Source organism: Urtica dioica, chromosome 4 (assembly GCF_054948205.1).
Source record: "Urtica dioica subsp. dioica isolate 48M chromosome 4, U.dioica_male_clone48M_v1_H2, whole genome shotgun sequence".
NCBI classification, from domain to species: domain Eukaryota; kingdom Viridiplantae; phylum Streptophyta; class Magnoliopsida; order Rosales; family Urticaceae; genus Urtica; species Urtica dioica.
Window position 1 is genome coordinate 40,742,440 of NC_142759.1, and position 24,152 is coordinate 40,766,591.

Sequence of the window (24,152 nt, forward strand, 5' to 3'; positions counted from 1 at the left end):
TAGCTGATGACATTCATGAAGGGTAAACATAGATAATATTCAGTGGATCCGCTCATCATAATTAGGTTGAATTCTTGAGTAGAAAATAAATTCATTTGAACCGAGAGATTTTCAGTGTCAACTCTTTAGTGGAGTCAGTTGGCATTAAGCTAAACATGGAAAAGGTTTGTGAACTTTTGAGTCCAAGTGTTTAGCTCAAGCTTTGTTCATTTGGGTCCATGAGGTCACTGTCACGAATCACATCGATTAGGAATAGTTAAACTGGAAGCTAAGTCAAAACAAGAACGAAAATTGTCAAAAGGGTATTTTTGTCTTTTGAGACATAGGATGAAATGAATGTCAATAAATTTTTTTGACATGGTCATTTGATGACAAGTAACACTCGGCCATAATAAGATTAATTGGGCCTTGTGGATTAATTTCATTTCATAAGAATTTTATTGAAAATTCTTAATGGGCTTTTTTCATGTTGTTATGAACAAATGGAAAAGCTTCTAGAAGCCTTTTTCTAGATGGTATAGGCGCCCAACATACCCAAATAAAGAGAGAATATTTTGTGCATGAATGTATGAAGATACTTGCCAAAAAAAAAAGAGGAAACAAATTTCCCCTAGGGGGAAACCAAGGTGGGCGCCCAAATGAGTCAAGAGAGAAGCAAATAAAAGAGGAAACAAATCCAAGGACTTGCTTGGCAAGTCTTGGCCGTGTGACTCTTTGAAGGAAAAGGGAAATTGGCTCATGAATATGTGATATTCTATAGAAGAGGAAACCACCTTATTGAATGTGAGACCTCTCCTATAAATACGAGCCTCATTCCACACTTTTCAATCATCCAAGTTTAAGAGATTTGAGAGACTCTCTCTCTCTCTGGCACCTAGGTCCTCATTCGACCTAGTGTTTAGCTCTGCGACTTCAAGACTCGTTCTTAAGTCGTAGTGTTTAAAAGTGCCCACTCACTAATTCCTTTATTTCAAGTGATTTAGTGATAGAAACTTTCGTGGTTGCTCGAGGTGCCGAGGAAAGAAAGAGAGACGTGTTGCGAGGGGAGACGAGCGTTGCAAACTTTCCAAAAGCTTCTTCAAAGTTCAAGCTTCAAGAAAGGTTAGTAAACTTCTATACTCATAATAGTTTTTAATTGCATGTACTTGCTCTTTGTCTAGGTTAGTAAAAACTGTTTTACTTGTAAAAGAAAATTTTTAAAATTCCGCCGTTTACCGAAGCGTTAATTATTTTCTTAAACCCTAGATCGATTCCAACAAATGGTATCAGAGCTATGGTCAAAGATATGCATGTACATGTTTTTAAAATTATGAGCTTGAAAATCGTTTTCGAAAGTTTACTAATTTTGTGACAAGTTAGAATTGTAATCTTAGATTTTTTTTTAATTTATTGCTCTTGCCTTTAAATTAAAAATCATGTTGATTTTCTATGAGTTTGGGATGTTTTTAAAACACATTAGAATCAGTTCTAAAAGTTTTTAATTTTTTATATTGAAAAACGTGTTTTAAAGGTTTGAGAAATTTCGAGTAAAATTTTGTGACTAGTTTTCTTGTCTTACTAGTTTCTTATTTTTACTTGAATCGTTTTATGCTTGTTGTTATTTCTTTTATGCCTTGTTATTACCTTGCTAATAAAACACAAATAAAAGCTTTAACAACCTTCATAAAACGTTCCGTTACACTCGATTCTTTTTTGCACCTAAAAAGGACCAAGCTTTAATTATTTCTCTTTCTTCGAGCTGGAGTAAACCCGCATTAAAAGTGGCATAACTCTCTTCTCAAAACTCGAAATTTGATGATTCTTGAATCAAATTAAATCTCTGTCTGTTCTCTGTCCAATGCCACCGGTTTCGGCTCAAAAGGACATCGGAGCCGCCAGATATGGCGATTTTACTCCGAGGTGCGCGGCTGTGCTGAAACTCCAGTTTTTTAGAAATCCGGATTTTCAAACCCCACTACCATGAGTTATAGAACTCTAATGAGAAAATTTTCTTGAGCAAAAATGTTTTTCATATGATTATAAACATGATGTGTAAGATTAAAATGTTTTGATTTTTGAAAGTTTAATTGAAATTGAGTTTTTTACAAAACTAGTTTGAATTTTGAAAAACCGTTTTCACTTTCAAACTTGAAAAATATTTTGTCATCCAAATCAAATAAATTTTCAAAATGTTTTCAAAACTATATCTATATCACATATGTTCAAAATCTATATGCTCTTGAAAATTTGAGTGGGAGGTCTCCTTGTAGACAAGCCGAAAAATAAAAAGATGTGTAATCTCAAACTTTCAAGTGTTCGAGTGAGTTGAAGTTCCCACTTCCCTCACGCACTTTCCCGAAATAGAAAATAGGAAAAGATCGAGTATGTACCTTGTGCCTTTATGCACTAATACTGCTCTGAACATGTCGATCTAGGATTCTCTTCTAGTTGTCCGCTCTGTCGATCTTTAACTAGGAAATCTGTTTCCGAACTTATAAGAGTCGATGAACCAACTCCAAAAACTAAGTGGGAGGGTTATACTTGTTGTTTGTAACCCACGATCCCCAACACTAATGAAAAGTGCAATTCTTGCCTGACTAAGAGTCACCCTCGTGGCCCTCTCTTAAATGAGAGTACTCAAGGGCGCTTTGCACTGATCATTGCTCAATGAGCTACGTCCGAGAGTGAGACGATGATGACAAGGCCTCCCCTTGGGGGATTGTTTTTCAAAGTTGACCTTTTGGACTAAGTGGTTGGTTACACACTTAGACTCAATCCCTAGTAATCCTCCCTCGAGGCCCTGCGAAAGGATGTGAGTGATCAAACCAATTTAAAAGGTGGCTGGTCAAAATTGATGTATTGACATCCTGGCTAAGCATTAATGATGTGTCATTTACTTATAAATGGAGATTTTTTGCGGCCTTCTCTTGAGGGAGTAAATTATCGTTTGGTTTATAACACCTTTGGATTTTATAAAAGTCTTAATAAAACTTAAATCCTAAACCAAAGACTAATCATAAACTTGTTTCAACTTTTATAAGCAATATGTCTCGCAATCATCTCTCAATCATCCTTTCCTCGAACAAACTCGATACCATGAACTCGATACCATGTAATAGTTTTTAATTACATGTACTTGCTCTTTGTCTAGGTTAGTAAAAACTGTTTTACTTGTAAAAGAAAATTTTTAAAATTCCGCCGCTTACCGAAGCGTTAATTATTTTCTTAAACCCTAGATCGATTCCAACACGTGATCCTTCTTGGCGGGATCCTTCGTGAGAGGAGTTGGACTTCCCAGCTTGTCACGGTGCAGGGCCAGGATCCGCTCCGGTTGAGTATTCAGAGGAGTAAAGGTCGAGAACTTTCGGAAGCTATCGACATGTGGCAGCCTCGGCCCGGGGAGGGAGCGGCCGTTAGGGGCCTGGCCTCCCTTATTCCTCCTCTTTCGAGGGTCGGGGCGATCTCCGTCCTGGTCGTCGCGACGGCGACTACCCTGTCCCCCTGACTTTCGGCCATCTCGGCCATCGAGATAGTCCTCGATTCCCATATAGGTGCTGGCTCTCGCCATGAGCTCCGCCATGTCTCATGGGACTTTTCCAACAATGGATTTGAGGAAGTCGCTCGTGCGCACTCCCTCGGTGATCGCCGTGATGGCGTCCTTATCGTCGATTCCTTCGACTTTGTGAGACTCCTCGGTGAAGCGGGCGAGGTATTGTCTCAGTGTCTCGTCTCTCCCTTGTCGGATGGAGAGGAGGTGGGTCTTCGACTTCTTTTGCGCCACGAGGGTGGCGAATCGAGCAAGGAAAGCCTCTCGCAAGGCCCGGAAAGACGAGATGCTCCCCGGCCTTAGGCTTTGGAACCACTCAAATCCCGACCCTGTAAGGGTCAGGCTGAAGGCCTGACAGAGGGTGGCGTCCGTCTGTCCTTGCATTGTCATCCACGTCTCGTAGTGTTGGATGTGGAAGTTTAGGTCCGTCCGTCCATCATAGGGAGGGATGGACGGTAGTTTGAAGTTCCCCACGCAAGGCTGCGCGAGGATTTGAGCGGCGAAGGGAGAGTATGATTCCTCAATCCCTCCGTACGGCCGTTGCCTCCCTGACTCCCTCATCTCGATGATTTGGTTTTGGAGGCTATGAATCATCGTGACCATATCAAGCCCGTTAGTAGGACCGACCGTCGGGGCCACGGGAGTCACCGGTCGGCGTTCGTTGGACGCTTGGTCCACGACATTGGCCTGAGGCCGGCCGAGAGTTGCGGCGGGAAGCGCGTCCCTCCGAGAGTTGAGCCTTTGGCGGAGATCCTCCCCTCGGGAGTTTCTCTGCGCCGTCAAGCGCTCTCTAAGGTCCACGCTCGGTGCGTGGCGAGGCGAGGTCGCCCTTGGTCGAACCGTCCGGCGAGCGCTTCGGCTATCGGCCCCATCATCCACCAGGGTCGCTCTCTCCTCGGCGAGGGGCCGTGTCCGACCGTCTCTTGAAACCGAGGGGGCGAGTCCCCGGGACTGTGACCGTACCTATCGTCGCGCCGGATGCGAAGGATCGGCCAATGCACCATTGGACCTCTCGGGCCGTGTTTGGGCGAGGCTAGGATTCGCCTCGTCGGTCCTTGATTATCCCACATAGTCGGGGTCGGAGTCGTCTCGAGCGGATCGATCCTCGACGTCGTAGCCGAGGAGATTGGCGATGAGCGAGCCGTCAACGCCGGGACGGTCAAGGAGCTCTGCAAGCCGTCGGGCCGTGTCCTCTCGGAGCTTGGCCTCGGGGTCGTTCACCGGGTCTTGGGGCTGGCTCTCGCTATCGCGAGGTTGCCCTTCAAGACGGTGTGCGAGGCGTCGGAGACCGTACCTCGAGCTCGTTGCTCGAGTACCCGCGGAGGTAGTGGGAATGTGACTCATCGTTCAAAAGTCAGGGTGAAAGTGGTAGAGGGAATGCGTCGCCAAGGTCGAGAGATCCCCTTCTTCTAGCGCCAAAATGTTGTCGCAGTTTTTCGGACAACGATTTAGGAGTCAAAGGCGGTTAGACCCAAGGCCGAACCAAGTGTTCTCGTCTTGACTCGAGCGTGTCGGACTTGATATCTCAAGTCGTCCCTTAGCTGTTGGTGAGGAAACAACTTCATTTATTTTTCTGATATTGAATTATGTTAAGTCTGATATCTATAATTTTGTAAGAGCATAAAGTATTATATGTTTTTTTCCTAACCCCACCAAGCATGCAATTTCCCTCTATTACTTATTCACTACTAGTAGTCCAGTGGTTTTATTTATATAAAAAAAAGGCTTATTGATTAGCAAAATATAACAATAGTTGGTTCTTTTACTAATCTGTTCCAACAATTTTTTTTATTTTATTTTTAAGAAACAACTTCATCAATTGTGATGTCATTGCAATGAAGATGACCTAACTTGTAGTGAAGAATCTGTTTTTTTTTTTTTAACATTGAATTTTAATGTTTTTTTATATTATATTGTAGAAGCATTTTGATATTTTTCACCTAAGTTTTATTATTTTTAAACTTTCAATTGTTGGTGATTTTTATTTTTGTGAATCCGATAAATGGGTAAGCGAGTTTACCCGACCTGATACCCATTTTTTAAACCAGGCAAACCCGTAACGGGTCTAATATTTTTTACCCACTTATCTGGCGGTTAATCCCTTTACTCGGCCCGCTTTAAAATCCTAATAAACAGGACTCGGTAACGGGTAAAAAATTATAACGGGTACTAATAACAGAATAGGTGTATCCGACACTATCCGTACACGTTGTCATTCTTAAATTAAAAGTAAAGTCTTTTAATACTAATTATGCTAAAAATGAACCAAAGTTGGCTGAGATTTATCACTGTTTCCCCGAGTCTGAGACACAACCCGTGGGCCCTCAAATTGTCCGTTTTATCCAAAAATGCAAAACTCCCCAAATGATTTCAAAATTTCAAAGTTTAAAAAACCCTAACGTCAAAAAACCAATTACCCTCCAAAATTTCATTACCCCGAAATTCACAACCCTCTCTCTACAATTTCTGCTCTAGATCTTCCAACAATGGCCTCGGACGAAGCCCCGCAAGTCGAGCTTGACGAGTCCGAGGACTTGGAGGATTTGGAGTCGGAGGTGAGAGAAATGTCCGAGAAGATTCTCCGGTACCGAACGACCTTGCAGGAGAACCTCAAGAACTCCTTCGCGTCGCTTCTCGTGGTTCAGAGACCAGCTATTCCCGAGGCTCTCGATCCTGGAACTTCTCGAGACACTGGCGCTGGTAAATCCTTAAAATTCGTCTTTCTTGTTTGAAGTCTCTCTATGTTCGATCTCTTAGAAAGTTACAAAGTGTTGTATGTTCTGTTTATGATATTTGGCTTGGTTTTGTGGTAAGATTGTGTAAGCACTAGCGAAATTTAAAAGCTTTAATCTTTTTTAGCGTTGAAAGGTATGAAAAAAGAATAGATCTATATCAGATGGCTGGATAAAAGTTCAAATTTCTTCTCTCTCAAGGTTGTAGTTCAAATTTTTTATCTCTCAAGGAAGCACTCATGGTCCTTGGATGTAGGGGTTTTGTTGGTCTCAGAGTTTCCCAATGTATAACATTTTTTAATTTCATAATTGAAGTGACTGAATTTTGAATGAACATGACTTGGACCCATATCATATATCCATTATTACTATAAAGCTCGTGTAGAAGCTTGGATAGAACAGTGAGTTCTCTCTTTAAAGGACCAAGACAAAACCATGAGCTTAAGAAGGATTGCAAACATCAACCAGCTACTTAATTTTAATTTGAATCCCAGCTAGAATTCATGTTGCTGGATTGGGTTCGGTTAGGTTAGGTTTGTATATTTTCTCCTCGAATCTGGTCTCCCATCAAGAAAAGTTTCTTGGTACGTATATCAGGTTATACTATATCATTTCTTCAGAACTTCCCTAATCAATATATAAGTTGAAAGATTCAATAACTGTACAGTATGACCCTTCGTTCTAGCTTCTAAAGTGTATGTGGTAACTTAGAAGCTCTTCATTAGGCATTCTTTTGTATTATATCTGTTTGCTGAGGAATGTAGTGGTGAGCCAAAATTCATATCTGATCTGAGTAGAACCAACCACTTATATATGTACATAACTCATTTTTAATCTTTATTTCCTACATTTCGGTCAATCCAATATTCTTTTGTTATGTACAGAGACAACGGAAGGTCACGAAGAGACTCGCGAAAAAATACGGTTGCTTAAAGGAAAAATATCGAGCAATGCCTCTGCTATGCCTGCCGTGTTGAAAAGGATGCGAGAATGTGTTTCTAGGATCGACAAATTAGCTTCTCGGAGCCAAACCATCCATCCCGCGTTTAAACGAAAGAGGATCAGCTGATAGGAGTTTCCGAGTCTTACAACTAGGTGTGAAGCAAATGTCGGATCGATTGATCGTGGTCCAATTTCTGCAACAAAGCCTTGCTCCGGCTTCGGAAAGAAGGTGCTTGATATTATCAGAGTTCTGAAAATGTACTGTAATTAGGCTGCTTAAAAAAATCTCATGCTTTGAAGTGTACAACAGTAGGACGATTAGACACCTCATTTCATGTATTGATTGATAAAAATGAAAATAAATATTCATAGCTTAGGAGTGAAATTCTCTATATGTAACATACTAAGCCCCTATCATTCTTGTTTTTTTTTTTTTTTTTTTTTTTTTTTTTTTTTTTTTTGCTTTCTTGAAATATACCTATATTTTAATGATAGTCACCGAGAAAAGTGAAGCTTTCTCTCATATGAATCCAAATTATTTGTACAATCCGTGACCTCTGTTTGAGGAGACCCAATAGGATCACCTTAGAGTCCAATCTTGATAGACAAACGGGAGAAAAACAATAGTAACAAAAATAATAAATACATTTCAAGCTGTTGATATAATCTCCATCATATTAAAGTAGAGATTAAAAATGTACTGCTAAATACATGGATAACTGTATAAATACATTCCTCTACCATATGAATTTCTTAGGGAAAAGAAAAGATTGCGCAGTTTCAAAGATTTAAGACTGGAATTAAAAGCTAATAGCATGGCATGGTGATATTTCTAAAAATAGAAGGAAAAAAGAAGAGAGGTCAATCTCATACTAGTCTTTGCTGATCAAGCCGTGTTCATGGCTGTTCTCTTCCTTTCCTGAATAAAATCGAAGCAAATCAAGCTCCCGCAAATGCAAACATAGTTACTGATTGCTACACATAAAAGCTTACACTTTTGGCCAGTTCTTCAAGGAATTTTTCAGGATACTCCATATAATTAGCACATTCCTTCTTCATCAATGAAGCAAGTTCTTCTTCTCCGACTCTCTCCAGATTTCTGATCAATATTGTGAAGGTTAACTTGTTCGGGAAGCAACCCGACTCCTTCATGCATCCATAAATCTCCATCGCTTTGTCAATCATGTCGACTGTTAAATAAGCACCGATCATCTCCGTGAACACCATTGTGTCGGGCTCTATGCCTTTTGTCTTTAGTTCCGAAAGGAGGTCTTCAACCATTGGAACAAGTTTGTTCTTTCCCAGAAACCGCAGCATGTCGCAGTACAAAGATATGTCTGGTTTATACCACACTTCTTTCTTTACTAATCTGAACACCTAGATTTATTTTTTAAGTTCAGATGAATATATAAATAAATAACTCGGTTGGCAGAGGAAACCAAAAGTATTAAATTTACACAAATATGATCTTGGCTTCTATCACATAGAATGAATTCAGGGACTAGGTCTTCAAAATATTGATCTTTATAATTTGTCATTTTAATTTGATAAAAGAAAAATAATTCATTTTATTTTTTATGTTCTTCTAATGAAACTCAACACTTAAACTACTTCAAACATATTTACAAATTTAGATGACTTGTTTATAATATTTACAAGTATCGCTAGAACAAAATCTTGGTCTAAAAATCCAGAATTGTTTTGAACTTTTATTTATATTATTTTGGGTCAGAATATAATATATAACTAATGAGCTACTCTAAAATGTTAAGAGTTGAATTTCATTTTTTTTTTTTTAAGTATAATGTTTAGAAAAATTACTAGGAATGCTACAAAAAAATCAACAATTTAACTATTCAAGCATTATTTTGTTCCAAAAACTAGTATACGAACTAACATCTCACTGACATATTAGTTACGGTTGAGAACTATTTGGCTATTTACGTTAAAAAGCGAAGCCTATTATCTATTTAGCAAGCAAGAAGGCAAGACCTTGAGAGCTAAATCAAGCTCGTTCTGTCTCTGCAGTTCAGCCAAAGTGTCCAACATATCTGACTTCAACAGTCTCGTGAGCTTGCCCTTGAGAACCTCCTCGACCTTGCCTGGCGTCGATTTCGCAAACTTCAAAGACTGAACCACTCGGATAGTCTCGCCTGATAACACTTGAGACCTCCTCAACGGGCTTCGCTTTTCTCTCCGGAGCCCACATACCACAAACCTCCTCGGAACTGAAAACGAAGGACAAACTAGAGGGAAGGAGAGCGAGAGAAATATTACAGTGGTTGCATTACAAGGAAATTGAACATAGCATAGGAGTTGTATTCTCTAACGGGCATTGACTCAAACAGTTGGTGGGCGTTTCCTATAACAAATTTAACGAAAACGTAATGACTTGACGAAGATGATTTTTACCAGGAATTACAGCAGGAAAATGGAAGTGAGTAGCCATTAACGAGGGGAGAGGGAATTATGGAAATCTGTGTTGCCGGACTTTGGGCTTGTGTTTTTGTTAGTATGGCCAATAATTACATGTAATTAGCTCTTGACCAAGTATGCTATTGTGATTTGTGTGTGAAGTATGCTATAGTTATTTCGGTCATAATCTGCCCCTTCATGCCCATACATATATAGTATCTTTGAAATTAAGATATTATAATCATTATTTTCTAATAATAAAGAATTCACCCACATTCACTCTCACTCTCTTTCTCTCTCTCTCTCTCTCTCTCTCTCTCTCTCTCTCTCCCAAACAAGAGTATTTGGATATTTCAAAACAGTATTCAAACACCAAAGTCAACAAATTATTTAACTCACAAATAAATCTTGAACAAGATAACCACCGATCAATTCTGAACAAAAACAAAAACTAAGGAACAAGGTTATTCGCACACACGAGTAATTAATAAAGAAGAGAAAAAGGAGGCTGGTAGGTTTCCAATTGACAGCAAGCAAAAGGGTTGTCTCAAATGGCCAAACATCTACAGCTAATTACATCACTGTACGAATTCAGGTAGTGCATCGAAGAACACACGATCGCTCCTTGGACATTTCGCGCCATTCCAACATCGATGGCGATGGTTCCGAGACCTTTTCCGACCACGAAAACGGTGCTTCCGACGGCTGCGAGCCGGCACGGCGGCCTCATCTGCTGAGTGGAAAGCCTCTCGACCGGGGCCCACTCGCGAGTGTCCTCGTCCAGCACCATCAGCCTCATCCCGAAATCCTGATCCAACATGTACAGCCTCCCGTCAGCCTCCACCGTCGGGCCCCTCCACCTGTCCGCCATGTCAGCGTCCGGGCGTTGCCACGTGTCGCCCGACGGTGCGAGGACCAGCGTGCTCCATATGTGGCCGCAGAGGGCGTTGATCTTCCCATCCACGACGCAAGAGTCCGTGATTTCGTGTGCCATGCTCTGGTCCAAGCGAGGCGTCCATGTGCTCGTGCCAGCCTCGTAGGTTTCCCATGACCGCGGAGTTCTGAAGTCCAACCCATACCCACCCAATGCGTACATCTTTTCGTCTACAACTTGACAGCTGAAATAGCACCTGAACATAAGACACCCAACAACCTCGTCATACCAACTGGTGGCATATTTTGTATCAATTACTATTCACCGATTTTCAGAGAGACTTGGATTACGATTTTCAGAGAGAGTTTGATTACATTTCAATCGCATAATAACACTGAGGCCTGCCAGAACAATCGTAGGAACAAAAACAGACAGAAACTAGCCTAACTAACTGATAAAAACAAAATAGAATAAAATCCTGTAATATTTAACGGTACACGTAATAAGATACTAATATATACACACGTCAACAATTACGATGATGGATATCAGACTTTTCTCACTCATTGTATTGATGGAAAATAAGACAAAGGAAATGCAAAAAATAGGTTTGCAAGACTTCCGACAGAGACTCGCTTACTTTAACCACAATTTCACATGCCTAACAACCTTTAGTTATTCTAAAAATAAACCGACAGCCATGAACAATCAAAACATACAGCTGATACAAACTGGTATGTGAATACAAAAAAAATATATTACAATGATGGATATCCAACTTTCAAGAAGTGCATACTCTCCCTACAGAATCCCACTAGTCTACTCTATCGTACAGTTTTCAACTAATCCCTTACTTATTTATAAAGGCTTTACTTATTTATAAAGGCTAACTTAACTTCAAGTGTTCTGTATTAACCCCTTACTTGTCTACTCATTGTTGTCGCTGTTTTTCGGACAACTATTTAGGAGCCAAAGACGGTTAGACCCAAGGCCGGACCAAGTGGTCTCGTCTTGACTCGAGCGTGTCGGACTTGGTATCCCAAGTCGTCCCTTAGCTGTGGATGTCCCTTGAGTTCGTCAGAGTACCTGAAAAGGAGTAGAGAATACATGAACTACAAAGGGGTAACAGGGGGGGTGCCCCTGTTTACCTCTCCGACGCTCAAGATTAGTGGGATTGAGGTGGAGTATAGAGGTTTTAGGAGTGTTTAGAGGCCAAAGCTTGAGAGAAACGAGCGAGGTATGAGTTCGGCAGCGTTTTAGTACTCAAGAATGGATTTTCTGGGTCAAGGGAGAGACCCTTGCATTTATAGGCGACCAATGGGCATTTTGGGCATCCCCTTGGCTGGGAGGCCGGCTCTGACTCGGCCTTGGAGCTTGGAGGCCGGCTCTGACTCGGCCTTGGAGGAAGGCCGGCTCTGACTCGGCCTTGGAGCTGGGAGGCCGGCTCTAACCCGGCCTTGGAGCTGGGAGGCCGGCACTGGAGGAAGGCCGGCTCTGGGCAAGGCCGGCACTGGAGGAAGGCCGGCGCTGGAGGAAGGCCGGCTCTAGGCAAGGCCGGCGCTGGAGCAAGGCCGGCGCTGGAGGAAGGCAGGCTCTAGGCAAGGCCGGCTCTGGAGCAAGGCCGGCGCTGGAGGAAGGCCGGCTCTGGAGCAAGGCCGGCTCTGGAGCAAGGCCGGCCAATGGCCGAGGCAAGACTCTAGAGCCGGCCAATGGCCGAGGCAAGGCTCTAGAGCCGGCCATTGGCCGAGGCAAGGCTCTAGAGCCGGCCAATGGCCGAGGCAAGGCTCTAGAGCCGGCCAATGGCCGAGGCAAGGCTCTAGAGCCGGCCAATGGCCGAGGCAATGCTCTAGAGCCGGCCATTGGCCGAGGCAAGCCTTGGGCCGGCCATTGGCCGAGGCAAGCCTTAGGGCCGGCCAATGGCCGAGGCAAGCCTTGGGCCGGCCAATGGCCGAGGCAAGCCTTGGGCCGGCCAATGGCCGAGGCAAACCTTGGGCCGGCTGCATGGGCCTTTGACTTGGCTCTTGGTTTGGGCCGGGCCCTGGTTGGGTCAGGGCCTCGCCGTTCAAGACCCCGTACCGGCCACGAGGGTCGAGGAAGTGCCTTTGTCCTCGTTGGCCCTAGACGGGCCGACAACATTAGCCCCCCGAGTTTCCGATCAAGCGTAGATCGAGTGGAAACTCAAAATCTATGCTTTTATACGGATGCGGGAAGAACGCTCTCGGGTTTGCGTCATGAGGAATGGCCTTCGCGCGTCGCGAGGAACGGCCTATGGTTTCGGGTTGATCGTGCGCGGCTTATTTTCTCGATCTACCAATGAGGGCGTGATCGATTAGCACGGCTTTATTGTGCGTGGCCTATTTTCTCGACTTGCCAACGAAGGCGTGATCGATTTGCACGTCTTTGTTGTGTTGTGCGCGTCTTGTTTTTCTCGACTTGCCAACGAAGGCATAATCGATTTGCACGTCTTTGTTGTATTGTGCGTGTCTTATGTTCTCGATTTGCCAACGAAGGCATTATCGATTTGCACGTCTTTGTTGTATGGACGCAGACCTTGAACCCATTTGTAACTCGTTGCCTATCGGCCCACGAGCTGGGCGGCGAGCGCGATGCCACATTTGTGTGGCGAGGTTTCCCGCGGACGCTGGCTAGACCAGATACGCCCTGCGGACGCAGACCTTGAACCCATTTGTAACTCGTTGCCTATCGGCCGACGAGCTGGGCGGCGAGCACGATGCCACATTTGTGTGGCGAGGTTTCCCGTGGACGCTGGCTAGACCAGATACGCCCCGCGGACGCAGACCTTGAACCCATTTGTAACTCGTTGCCTATAGGCCGACGAGCTGGGCGGCGAGCGCGATGCCACATTTGTGTGGCGAGGTTTCCCATGGACGCTGGCTAGACCAGATACGCCCCGCGGACGCAGACCTTGAACCCATTTGTAACTCGTTGCCTATAGGCCGACGAGCTGGGCGGCGAGCGCGATGCCACATTTGTGTGGCGAGGTTTCCCGTGGACGCTGGCTAGACCAGATACGCCCCGCGGATGCAGACCTTGAACCCATTTGTAACTCGTTGCCCGTGGGCCGACGAGCTGGGCGGCGAGCGCGATGCCACTTTTGTGTGGCGAGCGCGATGCCACTTTTGTGTGGCGAAGTCGCGACAATCACGGCTTGCTAGCAGATGCGACGAATTCCCTTAGATTCTCAACTCGAATTAGGGAATCAATTCGCTTCTTAAGCTGCTTGCATTCGATCGTCACGTGCCCGTGATCTTTGTGGTATTCGCAGAACCTGCTTCGATCTCGCTTCGCGGGGTCCTTTGTGAGTGGAGCGGGGCTTCCTAGCTCATCGCGGCGTAAGCGCAGGATCCGGTCGGGCGTTGTGTTGAGCGGGACGAAGGATCGCTTCGGGGCCGGAGAAGGGTGGTCATTAGGGAGTTGACCCTTCCGGCGCCTTTTCCTTCGTGACTCGGGACCAACGGCCGGTATCACAAACGCCGCTGCGCGCTTCTGGTTGGGTGCTCGATCAATGTTGGGTGGTTGCTGCCCCAAGACGATCGTGGTCTCGCGTCGAGCGTTGAGTTTTTCTCTCAAGTCGAACCCGTGATTCTCTCTTTGAGAACTGAGGCGGTCTCTCAAGTCTCCGGAGGCCGACCCTATCACCCTAGCCAAGGGTGTGCCGTTCTCGACGTTGTCACCTTCATGAGGGTTTTGGACGCGGATGGAGAGCTTGGAGCGTCCCTTTCGGGACCTCGAGACTGAGCGTTCTCGGGTATTGCGTGAGCTTTGGAGCCTTGACGTGGTCGCCCGAGGGTGTCCCCTCGAGGGCGCGTGCGCGTGCTCATCAGAAAGTTGACGTTTCGACGCGGCCGCCCGAGGGTGTCCCCTTGGAAGCGTGCGCGTGTGTCCACTTTCACGAATAGCGTGGTCGAGGTTGGTCTCGTGGTTGATGTCATCGACGTTGTTAGAGTCGAGGAGGTCGGCGATGAGCGCGTTGGTAACGCCGGGGCGGTCTAGGAGTTCGGCGAGCCTTCGAGCCGTGTCCTCTCGGACTGCGGCCTCGGGGTCATTCGCCGGGTCTTGGGGCTGGCTCTCATTATCATGACGTTGCCCTTCGAGACGGCGCGCAGAGCTTTGGAGGTCGCGCCTCGAGCTAGTCGCTCGGGCGCCCACGGAGGTGGCGGGGCTACGACTCATCTCTCGAGAGTCGTAGAAGTGAGAAGAAGACTGGTAGAAGGGATGTGTTGCCAAGGTCGAGAGATCCCCTCCTTCTAGCGCCAAAATGTTGTCGCTGTTTTTCGGACAACTATTTAGGAGCCAAAGACGGTTAGACCCAAGGCCGGACCAAGTGGTCTCGTCTTGACTCGAGCGTGTCACACTTGGTATCCCAAGTCGTCCCTTAGTTGTGGATGTCCCTTGAGTTCGTCAGAGTACCTGAAAAGGAGTAGAGAACACATGAACTACAAAGGGGTTACAGGGGGGGTGCCCCATTTTACCTCTCCGACGCTCAACATTAATGGGATTGAGGTGGAGTATAGAGGTTTTAGGGGTGTTTAGAGGCCAAAGCTTGAGAGAAACGAGCGAGGTATGAGTTCGGCAGCGTTTTAGTACTCAAGAATGGATTTTCTGGGTCAAGGGAGAGACCCTTGCATTTATAGACGACCAAGGGGCATTTTGGGCATCCCCTTGGCTGGGAGGCCGGCTCTGACTCGGCCTTGGAGCTTGGAGGCCGGCTCTGACTCGGCCTTGGAGGAAGGCCAGCTCTGACTCGGCCTTGGAGTTGGGAGGCCGGCTCTAACCCGGCCTTGGAGCTGGGAGGCCGGCTCTGACTCGGCGATGGAGGGAGGCCGGCTCTGGGCAAGGCCGGCACTGGAGGAAGGCCGGCTCTGGGCAAGGCCGGCACTGGAGGAAGGCCGGCGCTGGAGGAAGGCCGGCTCTAGGCAAGGCCAGCTCTGGAGCAAGGCCGGCGCTGGAGGAAGGCCGGCTCTAGGCTAGGCCGGCTCTGGAGCAAGGCCGGCGCTGGAGGAAGGCCGGCTCTAGGCAAGGCCGGCTCTGGAGCAAGGCCGGCCAATGGCCGAGGCAAGACTCTAGAGCCGGCCAATGGACGAGGCAAGGCTCTAGAGCCGGCCATTCGCCGAGGCAAGGCTCTAGAGCCGGCCAATGGCCGAGGCAAGGCTCTAGAGCCGGCCAATCACCGAGGCAAGGCTCTAGGGCCGGCCAATGGCCGAGGCAATGCTCTAGAGCCGGCCATTGGCCGAGGCAAGCCTTGGGCCGGCCATTGGCCGAGGCAAGCCTTAGGGCCGGCCAATGGCCGAGGCAAGCCTTGAGCCGGCCAATGGCCGAGGCAAGCCTTGGGCCGGCCATTGGCCGAGGCAAACCTTGGGCCGGCTGCATGGGCCTTTGACTTGGCTCTTGGTTTGGGCCGGGCCCTGGTTGGGTCAGGGCCTCGCCGTTCAAGACCCCGTACCGGCCACGAGGGTCGAGGAAGTGCCTTTGTCCTCGTTGGCCCTAGACGGGCCGACAACATTAGCCCCCCGAGTTTCCGATCGAGCGTAGATCGAGTGGAAACTCAAAATCTATGCTTTTATACGGATACGGGACGAACGCTCTCGGGTTTGCGTCATGAGCAATGGCCTTCGCGCGTCGCGAGGGACGGCCTATGGTTTCGGGTTGATCGTGCGCGGCTTATTTTCTCGATCTACCAATGAGGGCGTGATCGATTAGCACGGCTTTATTGTGCGTGACCTATTTTCTCGACTTGCCAACGAAGGCGTGATCGATTTGCACGTCTTTGTTGTGTTGTGCGCGTCTTGTTTTTCTCGACTTGCCAACGAAGGCATAATCGATTTGCACGTCTTTGTTGTATTGTGCGTGTCTTATGTTCTCGATTTGCCAACGAAGGCATTATCGATTTGCACGTCTTTGTTGTATGGACGCAGACCTTGAACCCATTTGTAACTCGTTGCCTATCGGCCCACGAGCTGGGCGGCGAGCGCGATGCCACATTTGTGTGGCGAGGTTTCCCGCGGACGCTGGCTAGACCAGATACGCCCTGCGGACGCAGACCTTGAACCCATTTGTAACTCGTTGCCTATCGGCCGATGAGCTGGGCGGCGAGCGCGATGCCACATTTGTGTGGCGAGGTTTCCCGTGGACGCTGGCTAGACCAGATACGCCCCGCGGACGCAGACCTTGAACCCATTTGTAACTCGTTGCCTATCGGCCGACGAGCTGGGCGGCGAGCGCGATGCCACATTTGTGTGGCGAGATTTCCCGTGGACGCTGGCTAGACCAGATACGCCCCGCGGACGCAGACCTTGAACCCATTTGTAACTCGTTGCCTATAGGCCGACGAGCTGGGCGGCGAGCGCGATGCCACATTTGTGTGGCGAGGTTTCCCGTGGACGCTGGCTAGACCAGATACGCCCCGCGGATGCAGACCTTGAACCCATTTGTAACTCGTTGCCCGTGGGCCGACGAGCTGGGCGGCGAGCGCGATGCCACTTTTGTGTGGCGAAGTCGCGACAATCACGGCTTGCTAGCAGATGCGACGAATTCCCTTAGATTCTCAACTCGAATTAGGGAATCAATTCGCTTCTTAAGCTGCTTGCATTCGATCGTCACGTGCCCGTGATCTTTGTGGTATTCGATGAACCTGCTTCGATCTCGCTTCGCGGGGTCCTTTGTGAGTGGAGCGGGGCTTCCCAGCTCATCGCGGCGTAAGCGCAGGATCCGGTCGGGCGTTGTGTTGAGCGGGACGAAGGATCGCTTCGGGGCCGGAGAAGGGTGGTCATTAGGGAGTTGACCCTTCCGGCGCCTTTTCCTTCGTGACTCGGGACCAACGGCCGGTATCACAAGCGCTGCCGCGCGCTTCTGGTTGGGTGCTCGATCAATGTTGGGTGGTTGCTGCCCCAAGACGATCGCGGTCTCGCGTCGAGCGTTGAGTTTTTCTCTCAAGTCGAACCCGTGATTCTCTCTTTGAGAACTGAGGCGGTCTCTCAAGTCTCCGGAGGCCGTCCCTATCACCCTTGCCAAGGGTGTGCCGTTCTCGACGTTGTCACCTTCATGAGGGTTTTGGACGCGGATGGAGAGCTTGGAGCGTCCCTTTCGGGACCTCGAGACTGAGCGTTCTCGGGTATTACGTGAGCTTTGGAGCCTTGACGTGGTCGCCCGAGGGTGTCCTTTCGAGGGCGCGTGCGCGTGCTCATCAGAAAGTTGACGTTTCGACGCGGCCGCCCGAGGGTGTCCCCTTGGAAGCGTGCGCGTGTTTCCACTTTCGCGAATAGCGTGGTCGAGGTTGGTCTCGTGGTTGATGTCATCGACGTTGTTAAAGTCGAGGAGGTCGGCGATGAGCGCGTTGGTAACGCCGGGGCGGTCTAGGAGTTCGGCGAGCCTTCGAGCCGTGTCCTCTCGGACTGCGGCCTCGGGGTCATTCGCCGGGTCTCGGGGCTGGCTCTCATTATCATGACGTTGCCCTTCGAGACGGCGCGCAGAGCTTTGGAGGTCGCGCCTCGAGCTAGTCGCTCGGGCGCCCACGGAGGTGGCGGGGCTACGACTCATCTCTCGAGAGTCGTAGAAGTGAGAAGAAGACTGGTAGAGGGGATGTGTTGCCAAGGTCGAGAGATCCCCTCCTTCTAGCGCCAAAATGTTGTCGCTGTTTTTCGGACAACTATTTAGGAGCCAAAGACGGTTAGACCCAAGGCCGGACCAAGTGGTCTCGTCTTGACTCGAGCGTGTCGGACTTGGTATCCAAAGTCGTCCCTTAGTTGTGGATGTCCCTTGAGTTCGTCAGAGTACCTGAAAAGGAGTAGAGAACACATGAACTACAAAGGGGTTACAGGGGGGGTGCCCCTGTTTACCTCTCCGACGCTCAACATTAATGGGATTGAGGTGGAGTATAGAGGTTTTAGGGGTGATTAGAGGCCAAAGCTTGAGAGAAACGAGCGAGGTATGAGTTCGGCAGCGTTTTAGTACTCAAGAATGGATTTTCTGGGTCAAGGGAGAGACCCTTGCATTTATAGGCGACCAAGGGGCATTTTGGGCATCCCCTTGGCTGGGAGGCCGGCTCTGACTCGGCCTTGGAGCTTGGAGGCCGGCTCTGACTCGGCCTTGGAGGAAGGCCAGCTCTGACTCGGCCTTGGAGCTGGGAGGCCGGCTCTAACCCGGCCTTGGAGCTGGGAGGCCGGCTCTGACTCGGCGATGGAGGGAGGCCGGCTCTGGGCAAGGCCGGCACTAGAGGAAGGCCGGCTCTGGGCAAGGCCGGCACTGGAGGAAGGCCGGCGCTGGAGGAAGGCCGGCTCTAGGCAAGGCCGGCTCTGGAGCAAGGCCGGCGCTGGAGGAAGGCCGGCTCTAGGCAAGGCGGGCTCTGGAGCAAGGCCGGCGCTGGAGGAAGGCCGGCTCTAGGCAAGGCCGGCTCTGGAGCAAGGCCGGCCAATGGCCGAGGCAAGACTCTAGAGCCGGCCAATGGCCGAGGCAAGGCTCTAGAGCCGGCCATTCGCCGAGGCAAGGCTCTAGAGCCGGCCAATGGCCGAGGCAAGGCTCTAGAGCCGGCCAATGGCCGAGGCAAGGCTCTAGAGCCGGCCAATGGCCGAGGCAATGCTCTAGAGCCGGCCATTGGCCGAGGCAAGCCTTGGGCCGGCCATTGGCCGAGGCAAGCCTTAGGGCCGGCCAATGGCCGAGGCAAGCCTTGAGCCGGCCAATGGCCGAGGCAAGCCTTGGGCCGGCCATTGGCCGAGGCAAACCTTGGGCCGGCTGCATGGGCCTTTGACTTGGCTCTTGGTTTGGGCCGGGCCCTGGTTGGGTCAGGGCCTCGCCGTTCAAGACCCCGTACCGGCCACGAGGGTCGAGGAAGTGCCTTTGTCCTCGTTGGCCCTAGACGGGCCGACAACATTAGCCCCCCGAGTTTCCGATCGAGCGTAGATCGAGTGGAAACTCAAAATCTATGCTTTTATACGGATACGGGACGAACGCTCTCGGGTTTGCGTCATGAGGAATGGCCTTCGCGCGTCGCGAGGGACGGCCTATGGTTTCGGGTTGATCGTGCGCGGCTTATTTTCTCGATCTACCAATGAGGGCGTGATCGATTAGCACGGCTTTATTGTGCGTGACCTATTTTCTCGACTTGCCAACGAAGGCGTGATCGATTTGCACGTCTTTGTTGTGTTGTGCGCGTCTTGTTTTTCTCGACTTGCCAACGAAGGCATAATCGATTTGCACGTCTTTGTTGTATTGTGCGTGTCTTATGTTCTCGATTTGCCAACGAAGGCATTATCGATTTGCACGTCTTTGTTGTATGGACGCAGACCTTGAACCCATTTGTAACTCGTTGCCTATCGGCCCACGAGCTGGGCGGCGAGCGCGATGCCACATTTGTGTGGCGAGGTTTCCCGCGGACGCTGGCTAGACCAGATACGCCCTGCGGACGCAGACCTTGAACCCATTTGTAACTCGTTGCCTATCGGCCGATGAGCTGGGCGGCGAGCGCGATGCCACATTTGTGTGGTGAGGTTTCCCGTGGAGGCTGGCTAGACCAGATACGCCCCGCGGACGCAGACCTTGAACCCATTTGTAACTCGTTGCCTATCGGCCGACGAGCTGGGCGGCGAGCGCGATGCCACATTTGTGTGGCGAGGTTTCCCGTGGACGCTGGCTAGACCAGATACGCCCCGCGGACGCAGACTTTGAACCCATTTGTAACTCGTTGCCTATAGGCCGACGAGCTGGGCGGCGAGCGCGATGCCACATTTGTGTGGCGAGGTTTCCCGTGGACGCTGGCTAGACCATATACGCCCCGCGGATGCAGACCTTGAACCCATTTGTAACTCGTTGCCCGTGGGCCGACGAGCTGGGCGGCGAGCGCGATGCCACTTTTGTGTGGCGAAGTCGCGACAATCACGGCTTGCTAGCAGATGCGACGAATTCCCTTAGATTCTCAACTCGAATTAGGGAATCAATTCGCTTCTTAAGCTGCTTGCATTCGATCGTCACGTGCCCGTGATCTTTGTGGTATTCGATGAACCTGCTTCGATCTCGCTTCGCGGGGTCCTTTGTGAGTGGAGCGGGGCTTCCCAGCTCATCGCGGCGTAAGCGCAGGATCCGGTCGGGCGTTGTGTTGAGCGGGACGAAGGATCGCTTCGGGGCCGGAGAAGGGTGGTCATTAGGGAGTTGACCCTTCCGGCGCCTTTTCCTTCGTGACTCGGGACCAACGGCCGGTATCACAAGCGCTGCCGCGCGCTTCTGGTTGGGTGCTCGATCAATGTTGGGTGGTTGCTGCCCCAAGACGATCGCGGTCTCGCGTCGAGCGTTGAGTTTTTCTCTCAAGTCGAACCCGTGATTCTCTCTTTGAGAACTGAGGCGGTCTCTCAAGTCTCCGGAGGCCGTCCCTATCACCCTTGCCAAGGGTGTGCCGTTCTCGACGTTGTCACCTTCATGAGGGTTTTGGACGCGGATGGAGAGCTTGGAGCGTCCCTTTCGGGACCTCGAGACTGAGCGTTCTCGGGTATTGCGTGAGCTTTGGAGCCTTGACGTGGTCGCCCGAGGGTGTCCTTTCGAGGGCGCGTGCGCGTGCTCATCAGAAAGTTGACGTTTCGACGCGGCCGCCCGAGGGTGTCCCCTTGGAAGCGTGCGCGTGTGTCCACTTTCGCGAATAGCGTGGTCGAGGTTGGTCTCGTGGTTGATGTCATCGACGTTGTTAAAGTCGAGGAGGTCGGCGATGAGCGCGTTGGTAACGCCGGGGCGGTCTAGGAGTTCGGCGAGCCTTCGAGCCGTGTCCTCTCGGACTGCGGCCTCGGGGTCATTCGCCGGGTCTCGGGGCTGGCTCTCATTATCATGACGTTGCCCTTCGAGACGGCGCGCAGAGCTTTGGAGGTCGCGCCTCGAGCTAGTCGCTCGGGCGCCCACGGAGGTGGCGGGGCTACGACTCATCTCTCGAGAGTCGTAGAAGTGAGAAGAAGACTGGTAGAGGGGATGTGTTGCCAAGGTCGAGAGATCCCCTCCTTCTAGCGCCAAAATGTTGTCGCTGTTTTTCGGACAACTATTTAGGAGCCAAAGACGGTTAGACCCAAGGCCGGACCAAGTGGTCTCGTCTTGACTCGAGCGTGTCGGACTTGGTATCCAAAGTCGTCCCTTAGTTGTGGATGTCCCTTGAGTTCGTCAGAGTACCTGAAAAGGAGTAGAGAACACATGAACTACAAAGGGGTAACAGGGGGGGTGCCCCTGTTTACCTCTCCGACGCTCAACATTAGTGGGATTGAGGTGGAGTATAGAGGTTTTAGGGGTGTTTAGAGGCCAAAGCTTGAGAGAAACGAGCGAGGTATGAGTTCGGCAGCGTTTTAGTACTCAAGAATGGATTTTCTGGGTCAAGGGAGAGACCCTTGCATTTATAGGCGACCAAGGGGCATTTTGGGCATCCCCTTGGCTGGGAGGCCGGCTCTGACTCGGCCTTGGAGCTTGGAGGCCGGCTCTGACTCGGCCTTGGAGGAAGGCCGGCTCTGACTCGGCCTTGGAGCTGGGAGGCCGGCTCTAACCCGGCCTTGGAGCTGGGAGGCCGGCTCTGACTCGGCTATGGAGGGAGGCCGGCTCTGGGCAAGGCCGGCACTGGAGGAAGGCCGGCTCTGGGCAAGGCCGGCACTGGAGGAAGGCCGGCGCTGGAGGATGGCCGGCTCTGGAGCAAGGCCGGCGCTGGAGGAAGGCCGGCTCTAGGCAAGGCCGGCTCTGGAGCAAGGCCGGCCAATGGCCGAGGCAAGGCTCTAGAGCCGGCCAATGGCCGAGGCAAGGCTCTAGAGCCGGCCATTGGCCGAGGCAAGGCTCTAGAGCCGGCCAATGGCCGAGGCAAGGCTCTAGAGCCGGCCAATGGCCGAGGCAAGGCTCTAGAGCCGGCCAATGGCCGAGGCAATGCTCTAGAGCCGGCCATTGGCCGAGGCAAGCCTTGGGCCGGCCATTGGCCGAGGCAAGCCTTAGGGCCGGCCAATGGCCGAGGCAAGCCTTGAGCCGGCCAATGGTCGAGGCAAGCCTTGGGCCAGCCATTGGCCGAGGCAAGCCTTGGGCCGGCCAATGGCCGAGGCAAACCTTGGGCCGGCTGCATGGGCCTTTGACTTGGCTCTTGGTTTGGGCCGGGCCCTGGTTGGGTCAGGGCCTCGCCGTTCAAGACCCCGTACCGGCCACGAGGGTTGAGGAAGTGCCTTTGTCCTCGTTGGCCCTAGACGGGCCGACAACACTCATTATTATCATTCTCTTACTACCAAGTTTCTAACAAACAACATTACGTAATTCCACTACAAAATGGATGACATTCAAAGTTATATATATATATATATATATATATATATATATATATATATATATATATATATATACCTTGGAGTTGACAAGGAAGGAGCTTGTGACCAAGTGTCCGTAGAAGCATTGTACGAGTAGACTTCATCGGAAACACCTTCAGACAGAGTATCACCACCCATCAAGTACATCCTATTTCCCAACACTTCAATGGACATCCCTTTTCTCTTCGAACAACGGGTCGGAAGCTCTTTGATCGGCTTCCAATGCCTTGTGGGCGAGCCCGGATCCATTACGTAACACCGAAACCGATTCTTGTTGTCTTCGCACAACGCGTATATCCAAGTTTCCTCGAGCTTTTGCTTTCTCCGACAGGAGTACCACTCTTCGCTGCACACCAAGTTTCTCCACCTTCTCGAAACACGCCTCAGAGTCTGATGGTACCTCCGAGGTACTCTTGCCAGACAGAATAGAGTAATATCATCTGGAAGCCCACTAATGATCGATTCTTGACTCACTTGGATTTGATCCTGAACTCCCATCGAAATCCCAGCCCACTACAAGATCTGAAACTGAAACACGAACAGATCTTCCACTAGTTATGTGAAATGGCCATATACATTACTTCTTTTTTCCATAACTTTATTTATTTACTCATAGATTCCTATTATTGCTTTTAATAGTAAATCAAAACCTTGTGCTATTACCCAAGATCGCAACATGAAAAAGAATTTGATCAAACTCAAGCTCATGGCTATTGTCTATACAATCACAGTTACAGAAATCTGTTCGAAAACGAACCACTGCAATAAAAAACAGTACATTTTCGGTCTTCCAATTCCTAAATTGATCAAAAGTTGCTGGCGAAACGCACTTCAAACATTTGAATCCTTGTTGTAACTTAATCGGAAACCTAGATTTTGTGACGGGAATCGAAAAAAATCCGTACAATATCGTAGAATATTAGAACATCGTGACGACTAGACAGACCTGTGAGAATGTATTTGATCGAGAGTCGATGATTGTTTGTTTCCACGGAAATGAGGACCAGGTAAGAGGTTTTTTATTTTTATTTTTTTTAATCGCGAGCTCAACATCGTGTGTTGTTACTAATTACTGCCTTTCTGGTGGTCTAGAAATTATAGGCTTACGGATTAAAATACCGATAGCTGTATCGATACGAGGTTATGATTTTAATGACATATGGATGGATATCCAATAAAATTTTTAATATACCGATGATATATATCGAGTACCAAAATCAATATATTGATAAAGATCATATAACAAAATATAATTTTTAAAATATATATATATATATAGAAATACATATATATATATATATATATATATATATATATATTCAAAATCTTGATTTTATATTTTAGATATA

The 24,152-nt window shown here is 49.1% G+C and overlaps 3 protein-coding genes across 5 annotated transcripts; 1 reads left to right on the plus strand and 2 right to left on the minus strand.

Annotated features, from left to right (window-relative positions):
• Positions 1 to 5,911: 5,911 nt before the first annotated feature.
• LOC149401547 (uncharacterized) lies at positions 5,912 to 7,716 on the plus strand. The gene is made up of 2 exons (XM_089612764.1): positions 5,912 to 6,226; positions 7,143 to 7,716. Exons 1-2 carry the CDS (start codon positions 6,013 to 6,015, stop codon positions 7,325 to 7,327), a joined length of 399 nt encoding a protein of 132 aa, XP_089468890.1. The 5' UTR covers positions 5,912 to 6,012; the 3' UTR covers positions 7,328 to 7,716.
• A 108-nt stretch (positions 7,717 to 7,824) lies between these two features.
• LOC149401548 (pentatricopeptide repeat-containing protein At1g62350-like) lies at positions 7,825 to 9,788 on the minus strand. The gene is made up of 4 exons (XM_089612762.1): positions 9,613 to 9,788; positions 9,193 to 9,446; positions 8,194 to 8,577; positions 7,825 to 8,119 (listed from the first exon to the last, which is right to left on the minus strand). Exons 1-4 carry the CDS (start codon positions 9,647 to 9,649, stop codon positions 8,087 to 8,089), a joined length of 708 nt encoding a protein of 235 aa, XP_089468888.1. The 5' UTR covers positions 9,650 to 9,788; the 3' UTR covers positions 7,825 to 8,086.
• Positions 9,789 to 9,875: 87 nt separating this feature from the next.
• SKIP4 (SKP1 interacting partner 4) lies at positions 9,876 to 23,857 on the minus strand. 3 transcript variants are annotated; one of them, XM_089612761.1, is made up of 3 exons: positions 23,582 to 23,736; positions 22,841 to 23,331; positions 9,876 to 10,745 (listed from the first exon to the last, which is right to left on the minus strand). In XM_089612761.1, exons 2-3 carry the CDS (start codon positions 23,299 to 23,301, stop codon positions 10,163 to 10,165), a joined length of 1,044 nt encoding a protein of 347 aa, XP_089468887.1. In that variant the 5' UTR covers positions 23,302 to 23,331; positions 23,582 to 23,736; the 3' UTR covers positions 9,876 to 10,162. The 3 variants fall into 3 exon arrangements, with proteins under 3 accessions (XP_089468887.1, XP_089468886.1, XP_089468885.1); XM_089612759.1 differs by lacking the exon at positions 23,582 to 23,736 and adding an exon at positions 23,750 to 23,857 and having other exon boundaries at positions 9,972 to 10,745; XM_089612760.1 differs by lacking the exon at positions 23,582 to 23,736 and having other exon boundaries at positions 22,841 to 23,516.
• Positions 23,858 to 24,152: the final 295 nt, after the last annotated feature.